This window comes from Oncorhynchus kisutch, linkage group LG5, assembly GCF_002021735.2.
Source record: "Oncorhynchus kisutch isolate 150728-3 linkage group LG5, Okis_V2, whole genome shotgun sequence".
In the NCBI taxonomy this organism is placed as follows: domain Eukaryota; kingdom Metazoa; phylum Chordata; class Actinopteri; order Salmoniformes; family Salmonidae; genus Oncorhynchus; species Oncorhynchus kisutch.
The window spans coordinates 57212214-57224544 of NC_034178.2; the positions used below are offsets into that span (position 1 = coordinate 57212214).

A 12331-nucleotide genomic window follows, 5' to 3' on the forward strand; every position below is an offset into this window, starting at 1 on the left:
TATTCGTTATTTTACCAGGTAAGTTGACTGAGAACACGTTAGTTACAGGGGAGAGGAGGGGGATGAATGAGCCAATTGTAAACTGGGGATTATTAGGTATGTGTGTGAGCGGAGCAGGTTATGTCTATGTGTGCATGTGCGACGTGAGTGTGTTTAGGTATGCATGCTAGTATGTTCATGACTGTACATGACTGGGTGTGTAAGGGTTTGCATTTGTTTGTATCAGTGGAGGCTGGTGGGTGGAGACAAAGGAGGCTTATTGTAATTAATGGACTGGTGTAATAATGGTTTGATACCATTCCAGTCCAGCCATTACGATAAGCCTGTTCTTCAGTATATCTACAGTATGCTCTCCAGCCTCCTCTGGTTTGTGTTCATGTGACTGAGCCAGGTTGTGTTTCTATTGAATCTAGTCTACAATTGAAGTAGCCTGGTTGATCAGATAAAATATTGAATAGAGTTCATTATATATCTGGTGAGGAGAATATCTGGGGTGTCAGACCCACAAAGGGAGGCAGGGTACCACACTGCACCGCTCTACCTATAAAACAATGGATATTTACCACTGGTTAGATTACACTGTGCATCAGAAATAAGAGTTGTGCACACACACATGCACGCAGGCACACACACAGTCATCGGTTGTAAAATCAATAGCAGGGAAGGACACACAGATCACAGAAACACATCCACACCACACTAGACCACACCAGACCAGACCACTCCACAGCACACCACACTAGACCACTCCACAGCTCACCACACCAGACCACTCCACAGCACACCACACTAGACCACATCAGACCAGACCACTCTACACTAGACCACACTAGACCACACCATACTAGACCACACTAGATTACGCCATACTAGACCACACTAGATCACACCATACTAGACCACACTAGACCACACTAGACCACACCACAATAGGCCACACTAGACCACACTAGACCACACCACACCATACTAGACCACACTAGACCACACCACACTAGACCACACCACACCACACTAGGCCACACTAGACCACACCACACTAGGCCACACTAGACCACACCACACTAGACCACACTAGACCACACCACACTAGGCCACACTAGACCACACCACACTAGACCACATCACACTAGACCACACCATACTAGACCACACTAGACCACACTAGACAACACCACACTGCACCACCCTAGACCACACCACACTAGACCACACCATACTAGACCACACTAGACCACACCACACTAGACCACACCACACCACACTAGGCCACACTAGACCACACCACACTAGGCCACACTAGACCACACCACACTAGGCCACACTAGACCACACCACACTAGACCACACTAGACCACACCACACTATGCCACACTAGACCACACCACACTAGACCACACCACGCTAGGCCACACTAGACCACACCACACTAGACCACACCACACCACACTAGACCACACCACACTAGACCACACCACACTAGACCACACCATACCAGACCACACTAGACCACACCACACTAGACCACACCATACTAGACCACTCTAGACCACACCACACTAGACCACACCATTTTATTTATTTATTTTATTTTTTATGTCACCTTTATTTAACCAGGTAGGCCAGTTGAGAACAAGTTCTCATTTACAACTGAGACCTGGCCAAGATAAAGCATAGCAATTCAACACATACAACAACACAGAGTTACATATGGAATAAACAAAACATAGTCAATAATACAGTAGAACAAAAGAAAACAGAAAGTCTATATACAGTGAGTGCAAATGAGGTAAGATAAGGGAGTTAAGGCAATAAATAGGCCATGTTGGCGAAATAATTACAATATAGCAATTAAACACTGGAATGGTAGATGTGCAGAAGATGAATGTGCAAGTAGAGATACTGGGGTGCAAAGGAGCAAGCTAAATAAATAAATACTGTATGGGGATGAGGTAGGTAGATAGATGGGCTGTGATAACATGCGTCTTGGTGAGAGGTGTAGGAGTCAGGCGCAGGAGAGCAGGGATGTCTGAGAAGCGTGTTTAATAATATAGTCCACCAATACAAACGGCACAGAAAAAAATCCCAAAACTAGCTCTCGAATACTCGTGCAAACACACGGAGGAACAAACACAGTTCCGACACTTTACATACACGTGCGTAATAGCGAAAAAACAACAAACATCAAATACAATCGAGCGCAATACACACAAATCTAATCCTGCACGAATTACGGCTGGTAACAGGTGCCCTATATACCCACAGAAATCAAGGCAATTGAAAACCAGGTGTGAAAAGGAACACAGACAAAACAACCAGAAAAATAAAAAGGGATTGGTGGTGGCTAGTAGACCCGGCGACGCCGAGCGCCGAGCGCCACCCGAACAGAGGTAGAAGTCGTGACATGGCCTATGTATAGGTGCAGTGATCTGTGAGCTGCTCTGACAGCTGGTGCTTAAAGCTAGTGAGGGAGATATGAGTCTCCAGCTTCAGAGATTTTTGCAGTTCGTTCCAGTCATTGGCAGCAGAGAACTGGAAGGAAAGACGACCAAAGGAGGAATTGGCTTTGGGGGTGACCTGCTGGAGCAAGTGCTACGAGTGGGTGTTGCTATGGTGACCAGTGAGCTGAGATAAGGCGGGGCTTTAGCTAGCAGAGACTTCTAGACCATACTAGACCACACTAGACCACACCACACTAGACCACACTAGACCACATCACACTAGACCACACCACACTAGACAACACTAGACCACACCACACTAGACCACACTAGACCACACTATATAGACTATCCTACTGAGTTCGATGGAAAGTGGAGCGAGAACTCATATTGCTGTGCACAATTGGCACAGCGTCGTCCCGGTTAGGGTTCGGCCGGGGTAGGCTGTCATTGTAAATAAGAATTTGTTCTTAACTGACTTAACTGACTTGCCTAGTTAAATAAAGGTTAAATAAAAAAAATCACTATATCATGCTGACAACTCGCCACACTCTGCTGCTGTTGTATAATGAAACAGTTCAGGTGACTGAGGTGCTGTGTGGCTGCTGGGTTGCCGCAACGTCAGTAATCAACATGATTGATAAGTTATCGATCAGCTGCTCTCACCATGTCTGACAGCTTGACATCATGGGTCCATATTCACCTCTCTTTCTTTTTATTTTTTTCTTCCTCTCCTCATCTCCAGCCAAAATGATCTGAGTGGACCAGCTGGACAGCCAGTGAGCCAGATCCAGCTGGAGGAGACTGGAACCATTCACACATACATAACGTGAGTACAACATTAATCTGACTTTGATACAACCTTACCGTAACCTAACCTGGAACAGTAAAGACACACATAACGTAAGTGCAAGATTAATCGATCTTTGATACAACCTAACCCCAACCTAACCTCGACCAATAAACACATACCTGACATGAGTACAACCCAGTTATAACCATAATAGTATAATCTTAAACCAACATAACCCTAAACAGACTGATTCACAAATAGCTGACGTGACTACAATCCAACCTCAACCTTAATACAACCTAATCGTGACCATATAATAACACAACCTTAAAACCTACACATACCGTGTACAGTTGCTACATTGAGTAAAACTTTAACCTAATTTAAATCTCTACACCAGGGTTCCCAACAGGCGACCCATGGGCCAAATTTGGCCGATGTGTGATTTTATTTGGCCCCCCAAGTTTTCTGAGCAAAAATAAATACATATTTTATTTTTATTTTTGGGTGACTGTAGCAAATTATCTCCAAGTGATTTAAATTTGGAGATAACTCCCACGCATTATAGAGAGATTTGTGTGATCGTATACAAATGTAGGCAAGGTTTGAAATGATTATGTTTTAGTCAAATAATATATTTGTTTGAGCTTCAATTTGCAGTCTACAAATGATTTGTAATTAAGTTCTGGCCCCCTGACCATCTGCTCAAGAAAAAATTGGCCTGCGGCTGAATCTAGTTGATGATCCCTGCTGTAGAGACTTACCTGCAGGGAGTATACATCAAACTTGAACCCTAATGCCCATGTAACCTTTACTTGTGGTCTGCATCACCAGCAATGCAGAAATGTTGCAGAAAACTTGTGAAAAATCTCTGCAGTTCCCTTCAAAGTGTTGCTGTATTGAGATAATAAATGAAACATCCCATTCACTCAGCTTTGCAGCAAACCTAACACTAACGAAAAAAAACATGATGGTGTCACGCACACAGACAAATGGGCTGTGATATGGGACATGGAGAGACAGTTTGTGTGAGAGGGGACATAGATGGAATAGAGTAGCAGGTTTCACAGAGTCACTTTGTTCACCCCTGTTACTATGGGGGGAATGCACTGTGCTATTGTTACAGGAAAGCATTTGACCTGATGTGAATCAGCAATCTGATAATTATGCAGAGTCCTGGGGTCTGCTAACTCACAAAGTGTGTTCATGAGAGGGTTACCTGGGTTTAGACACCGAGGACTATGACAAGGATACCCCACCCATAATGTAATATAACGTATAACAATAATACCAGTAATTCCACATCCCTGACAGCTAGATAAATGCCCCCAGTGGTGTTAAGACAATACTCCCACCCCCTTCATTGTGTCTTCCCCACCACGATCAATACTGTATCGAGCTGATGATGCATTGACATTAATAATATATGATGTTACCTGTGAAGAGGCTGTGTTTTACTGTAAGTTATTCAAAGCGTCAATATAAAACACAGGGACTAACTCTTACAATGGGGATATTTAATATTTACCTTCAGTTTACTAGGGGAGTTGATGAAGAACAAGCCTCGCAAAGCCACCTGATCCTGCAAGCTTACATTAAATGCTGCATGGATAGCTTTTAATGTAAGCTGGCGGGATCAGGTAGATTTGAAGAACACTCTTTTATAGCAAAAAGCTGAGGAAGTGTTGCAGTGGAAGGAAAAGGGTTCAATTATTAAACTGGAAGATCTAGGGATGATTATTTGGCCACAGTTTAAAGGGTCAGGCTGGACATGTAGTCAGGACATCACCTGGTTAACACCTCTACTGTCATCATAACTGTCATGGGGATCTACAGGTAAATGCCAAAATAAAGGAAATACTGGAAGAAATGAGGGATACAAAGTATATTGAAAGCAGGTGCTTACACACAGGTATCGCTCCTGATTTAATTATGCAATTAACATCCCATCATGCTTAGGGTCATTTAAAGAAAATGGCCATTATTTATCTACCATGGCTAGAAGAGATGTCAGAAAGAGGGGTCTCAAAGGAGCATGGGTTTAAAAGAATGTGTGTGTGTGTGTGTGTGGGGGGGGGGGGGGGGTATATGTGTGTCTCAGTCACCAGATATCAACCCGTTTGAACACATATGGGAGATTTTGGAGTGTCTCCTGAGACAGCATTTTCCTCCACCATCAAGTTATAGGATTTATTGTGGAAGAATCGTGTCGCATCCCTCCAATAGTGTTCCAGACTCTTGTGGAATCTATGCCAAGGTGCATTAAATCTGTTCTGACTCGTGGTGGCCCAACACCCTATTAGGAAGACACTTTGTGGTGTTTCCTTTATTTTGGAAGTTACCTATACAATGACCATTGAGAGTCATGCACCTCAACACATCTCATCATAAGTGGGCTCTTATGTTAGTGTGGACTGACCGTATTCTGGTGAAACAACTGGAGAAAGATTTATATGGGATTTCTTGTCATATTTGTGTTTTTTTCTGTGCATCAGAGCAGTTTGTTTGTGTCTGTATCATGTGTGTGTGGGTGTATTTATGAAAGAAAGAAAGATAGAAAGAAAGATAGAAAGAAAGAAAGAAAGAAAGAAAGAAAGAAAGAAAGAAAGAAAGAAAGAAAGAAAGAAAGAAAGAAAGAAAGAAAGAAAGAAAGAAAGAAAGAAAGGTCATGATCAGATGAGCTCCTGCATTTTTCAGCATGTTCTTAAAAAAAGATAGATTTAGAGTTAGATAAACTTAGATTTTTTTGTCAGGAACATATAAAGGATGCTACCCTCTACAACATAACCTTCACTCCAACTCAATACTCAAAACCTACAAGGCAATAAGAAATAGGCCATAGTAGCGAAGTAATTACAATTTGGAAAATTAACACGGGAGGGATAGATGTGCAGATGATGATGTGGAAGTAGAAATAATGGTGTGCAAAAAAGTCAATAAAATTAATATGGGGATGAGGTAGGTAGTTGGATGGACTATTTACAGATGGGCTGTGTACAGCCGCTGCAATCGCTGATGTTTAAAGTTAGTGAGGGAGATATAAGTCTCCAACTTCAGCGATTTTTGCAATTCGTTCCAGTCATTGGCAGCAGAGAACTGGAAGAAAAAGCGGCCAAAGAGGTGTTGGCTTTGGGGATGACCTGTGAGATATACCTGCTGGAGCGTGTGCTACAGGTGGGTGTTGTTATGGTGACCAGTGAGCTGAGATAAGGCAGAGCTTTACCTGGCAAAGAGTGTTCGAGGCAATTTTGTAAATGACATCGTTGAGGATCGGTAGGATAGTCAGTTTTACGAAGGTATGTTTTGCAGCGTGAGTGAAGGAGGCTTTGTTGCGAAATAGGAAGCCAATTCTAGATATCATTTTGGAGATGCTTAATATATATATATATATATTTTGTTACCTTTGTTTAACTAGGCAAGTCCGTTAAGAACAAATTCTTATTTTCAATGACGGCCTAGGAACGGTGGGTTAACTGTCTTGTTCAGGGGCAGAACGACAGATTTTTACCTTGTCAGCTCGGGATTCAATCTTACAACCTTTTGGTTACTACCACTAGGCTACCTGCCGCCCCAAATATGAGTCTGGAAGGTGTCTAGCCAGACACCTAGGTATTTGTAGTTGTCCACATATTCTAAGTCAGAACTGTCCAGAGTAGTGATGCTAGTCGGGCGGGCAGGTGTGGGCAGCGATCGGTTGAAGAGCATGCATTTAGTTTTACTAGCGTTTAAGAGCAGTTGGAGGCCACGGAACGAGTGTTGTATGGCATTGAAGCTCATCTGGAGGTTTGTTAACACAGTGTCCAAAGAAGGGCCAAATGTATACAGAATGGTGTCATCTGTGTAGAGGTGGATCAGGGAATCACCCGCAGCAAGAGCGACACCATTTATAAATACAGAGAAGAGAGTCGTCCCGAGAATTGAACCCTGTGGTACCCCCATAGAGACTGCCAGAGGTCCGGACAACAGGCCCACCAATTTGACACACTGAACTCTATCTGAGAAGTAATTGGTGAACCAGGCGAGGCAGTCATTTGAAAACCAAGGCTATTGAGTCTGCCGATAAGAATATGATGATTGACAGAATCGAAAGCCTTGGCCAGGTCGATGAAGACGGCTGCAGAGTAATGTCTTTTATTGATGGCGGTTAAGATATCGTTTAGGACCTTGAGCATGGCTGAGGTGCACCCATGACCAGGTCTGAAACCAGATTGCATAGCGGAGAAGGTATGGTGGGATTCGAAATGGACGCTGATCTGTTTGTTGACTTGGCTTTCTAAGACCTTAGAAAGGCAGGGTAGGATAGATATAGGTCTGTAGCAGTTTTGATCAAGACTGTACCCCCTTTGAAGAGGGGGATGACCGCAGCTGCTTTCCAATCTTTGGGAATCTCAGACAACACGAAAGAGAGGTTGAACAGGCTAGTAATAGGAATTGCAAAAATTTCTGCAGATAATTTTAGAAAGAAAGGGTCCAGATTGTCTAGCCCGGCTGATTTGTAGGGGTCCAGATTTTGCAGCTCTTCCAGAACATCAGCTGACTGGATTTGGGAGAAGGATAAATGGGAAGGCTTGGGCGAGTTGCTGTGGGGGGTGCAGTGCTGTTGACTGGGGTAGGGGTGGCCAGGTGGAAAGCATGACCAGCCGTAGAAAAATGCTTATTGAAATTCTCAATTATAGTGGATTTATCGGTGGTGACAGTGCTTCCTATCTTCAGTGCAGTGGGCAGCTGGGAGGAGGTGTTCTTATTCTCCATGGACTTTACACTGTCCCAGAACTTTTTTGAGTTTGTGTTGCAGGAAGCAAATTTCTGCTTGAAAAAGCTAGCCTTTGCTTTTCTAACTGCCTGTGTATATTGGTTTCTAGCTTCCCTGAAAAGTTACATATCAAGGAGCTGTTCGATGCTAATGCAGAACGCCATAGGATGTTTTTGTGTTGGTTAAGGGCAGTCAGGTCTGGAGAGAACCAAGGGCTGTATCTGTTCTTAATTCTACATTTTTGAAAGGGGCATACTTATTTAAGATGGTGAGGAAATGACTTTTAAAGAACAACCAGGCATCCTCTACTGACAGGATGAGGTGAAAATACTTCCAGGATAGGTCGATTAGAAAGGCCTACTCGCAGAAGTGCTTTAGGGAGCGTTTGACAGTGATGAGGGGGGGTCATTTGATCTCGGACCCATAATGGATGCAGACAATGAGGCAATGATCGCTGAGATCCTGATTGGAAACAGGTATATTTGGAGGGCAAGTTGGTCAGGATGATATCTATGAAGGTGCCCATGTTTATGGATTTAAGGTTTTACCCGGTGGGTTCCTTGATCATTTGTGTGAGATTGAGGGCATCTAGTTTAGATTGTAGGACTGCTGGAGTGTTAAGCATATCCCAGTTTAGGTCACCTAACAGAACAAACTCTGAAGATAGATGGGGGGCAATCAATTCACATATGGTGTCCAATTCACATATGGTGTCCAATTCACATATGGTGTCCAATTCACATATGGTGTCCAAATGCTCTGAAAACAAAGGAACCTGAAAACACCAACCTGGAACTGAGTGAGTAATGTCTAATCTGAAGCTATATTTTATTTCCAAAAGCCAAGAAGAAAAATACATTGAATTACTTTGTAAGGACTGAAAGCTAAATTAAGGCTACCAAGCTTGATACAACTTCAATTAGCACTGACGTGTCAAGTCAGAGGTGTCAAAGCCCTTTAGCCCAACAATGGCAGGAGAGTCGAACAGTCAACTCCAACCAAATGGAGAGGCCTTAGAAGCTGCCTCCCACGGTTGAGAGGTAATTAAAATGCAGTACCCTGTAAAGAATGATAAGGCAAGAAAAGATCACAAAATGAAGCTCCTTATGGAAAATCATGAGACACTTTTTGCTGACTGTTACAAAAATGGGAACATCAGCAACCTCATCTTCCACACAAACCATCCCCTGGCATGGCACAGGCTATATTAGCACACTACCCCTCTGTTAAGAGAGGGGGTGTTAACGAGGGGTGGAAACTCAGGATACCAGACAACGAGGACTCTGAGTCAGCTAATATAAATCTCTATAAGTCTGGAACAGTATTAGCACAGAGCAACCCCAAACAGTTTCAGCTGGACTTTCACCTCATCAAAGAAATAGCCCAGCAGGAGAGGCTCTCCTTGAGAAATAGCCCACCTTGAGAAAGATACCCCCACCCGAGCAGGTCAGATCAGACCTCTTCATTATATAACCCCATAGATGAGCAACCCCAAGCGGAAAGTCAACCTCCCAGCACAAAGTACTACCCCCCCATTGAAATGAAGGACACATTTACCCAGCTGGAGGTAAGGCAGGTGGAGCTGGAACAGCAGGTGATTACACTTCAGTCAGCACAGACCCAGACAACAGTCCAGCACAACAACACCCCCTTAACCAGACCCTGAGAGCTGGAGGTGGAGAGGCATATCTGCACTCCGGACTGCGGTGAGACAACTTCAACAATATAAAAAGCAAGAGCATGAGAAGAACAGAGCACGAGAGGAGAGGATCAGACTGCTGGAGGAGAGGTTGAGGGGGGTGGCGTGTGACAGAGAACAACCAATTAGAGAGGTGGCCACCCCTGCAGAGAAGACAGCAGAACAGCCCACCTCAGCTCCCGACAAAAGTCTTGACACCACAGCAGAACAGTCCACACCAGACCCTGACCATAGAGTCAACACCACAGAAGAACAGATCCCACCCCCTCTGAGCAAACCCCCTGTCCACCACCCTGATAGCCCCCTGGATTTTGATAATTAGTGGGTATTGGCCTAATTCTGCTCTGCATGCATTATTTGGTGTTCTACGTTGTACACTGAGGATATTTTTGCAGAATTCTGCATGCAGAGTCTCAATTTGGTGTTTGTCCCATTTTGAGAATTCTTGGTTGGTGACCGGACCCCAGACCTCACAACCGTAAAGGGCAATGGGTTCTGTAACCGATTATTTATTTTTTTTGCCAGATCCTAATTGATATGTCAAATTTTATCTTCCTCTTGATGGCATAGAAGGCCCTCCTTGCCTTGTCTCTCAGATCGTTCACAGCTTTGTGGAAGTTACCTGTGGCGCTGATGTTTAGGCCGAGGTATGTTTCGTTTTCTGTGTGCCTAGGGCAATGGTGTCTAGATGGAAATTGTATTTCTTCTCTCTCTCTCTCTCTCTCTCTCTCTCTCTCTGTCTCTCTCTCTCTCTCTCTCTCTCTCTCTCTCTATCTTCCCTCTCCCCATTACTCTAAATGCATTATTATCAAGGGTCATTTTTGTCACTACAACATCAAGCAGGTGTTCTCAGAGATAATGACATAAAGATAGTAGACAATATACTGTCTTTGCATGTGTTATTTTTGTTGTGAGTCATTAACTTTATCTCTTTGTCTCCCTGTGTCTCTGTAGGAGCTGTGATTTGGAGATGAATGGGAAGGCGGGAGGTAGAGGACCTGTGAGTTCACCCAACGACATCAACTCCAACAGCTCCACCATGGTATCAGACCTATCCTCCCCTGAATCCCAGACCCAGTCCCAGCCCTTCACACCCCGGGTCAGTGTGCGCACGCACACGCATGCACGCACGCACGCACACACACACACACACACACACACACACACACACACACACACACACACACACACACACACACACACACACACACACACACACACACACACACACACACACACACACACACACACACACACACACACACACACACACACACACACACACCTCACTACACCTTTACACTTCACTACATCATACACCAAGTCAAGGTTTTCTGACAGATTCAATGATACAGAGAGCTCCATTCTGTTCATCATCATCTTCCCTCTCTCCTTCCCTACTTTCCTCTCTTCACTCTCTCCTTCCCTCCTGCCCTCTCCAGGCATCTCGTACTCCAAGGAAAGCTGCTACATTTGGGAAGCGTTCTAACTCCATGCGGAGGAACCCTAAAGCGGAGGTGACCAAACAGGGCTGGCTATACAAACAGGTAAATCAGCTCTATACACTACACTGTAAGTAACATGAGGCAGTGTCCCCTCAAATACTCCATAATACCCCATGAATACCCCATGAATACTCCATAACTAGGACAAGATATAGCTCTTCTTCCAATATACCTAGTCTCTTCCATTTATTTTGATACAGTATATCTCAGACACTGACTTTGTTTTGGTCCAGTGTTGCTTTCTCTCTCATGTTGTTTTGGTCTCATATCTGTCTTCCTTTTCTTCACATAGGGCATTATTTCTCACACTGTTTTGGTCCGGTATTAGTGTTACCCCTGACATTGTCTAAACTGTTGTGTCTTCTCTCTGGACTTCAATCCATCTCACTGTGTGTGTAATTCCCCCTGTTTCTTCCCTGTAGGCCAATTAAGCCCATCTCACTGTGTGTGTAATTCCCCCTGTTTCTCCCTGTAGGCCAGTTAAGCCCATCTCACTGTGTGTTATTTTCTCTCTCTCTCTCTCTCTCTCTCTCTCTCTCTCTCTCTCTCTCTCTCTCTCTCTCTCTCTCTTACTCTCACTCTCTTACCCTTACTCTCACTCTCACTGTTTCTCACTGTCTCCCCATAGGCCAGCAGTGGAGTGAAACAGTGGAACAAGAGATGGTTCGTCCTCACTGACCGATGCCTCTTTTACTACAAAGGTAGACTGATAGCAAGGTCTTCTTTCTTTTAGTTCTCTTTTCTTTGTTTCATAGCACATCGTCACCCTTCACTGGAGGACAACTTTATCATTGTGCTTTATTCTATTGCATTTTATTGTATAATTTAGTAAGAAATATTTGAACTAATATAATATTTAATGTTGTATTTTACTGTAATTATACATTTTCTATCTAACCTTTATTTGAACCAGGAAGTCCCACTGAGACATGGGTAGTGTGCCAACTGCCAACCTATTCCCTATAGAGAACCCTAAACAGAGCCCTTTGTGGCTATAGAATGTATTTTCAAAAGAAGACCTGGCTAAGACGAGTCACTACACCTGCTACTTCAGTCTCTCTCTCTACTATGTCTATTTAAGAGTCCTACTCTGTGGATTTAAGAGTCCTACTCTGTCTATTTAAGAGTCCTACTCTGCGG

The 12331-nt window shown here is 43.9% G+C and overlaps 1 protein-coding gene across 8 annotated transcripts in view; it reads left to right on the plus strand.

Annotated features, from left to right (window-relative positions):
• Nucleotides 1-12331, plus strand: part of LOC109891617 (pleckstrin homology domain-containing family A member 6) — a 255848-nt gene that overhangs the window by 134092 nt on the left and 109425 nt on the right. For all 8 annotated transcript variants that reach the window (XM_031825481.1, XM_031825484.1, XM_031825477.1 and 5 more), the window contains 4 exons: nt 3187-3270; nt 10641-10785; nt 11129-11233; nt 11820-11892. In XM_031825481.1, coding sequence (XP_031681341.1) covers nt 10657-10785; nt 11129-11233; nt 11820-11892 — 307 coding nt within the window. In that variant the 5' untranslated portion in view covers nt 3187-3270; nt 10641-10656. The remainder of the gene's footprint in view (nt 1-3186; nt 3271-10640; nt 10786-11128; nt 11234-11819; nt 11893-12331) is intronic.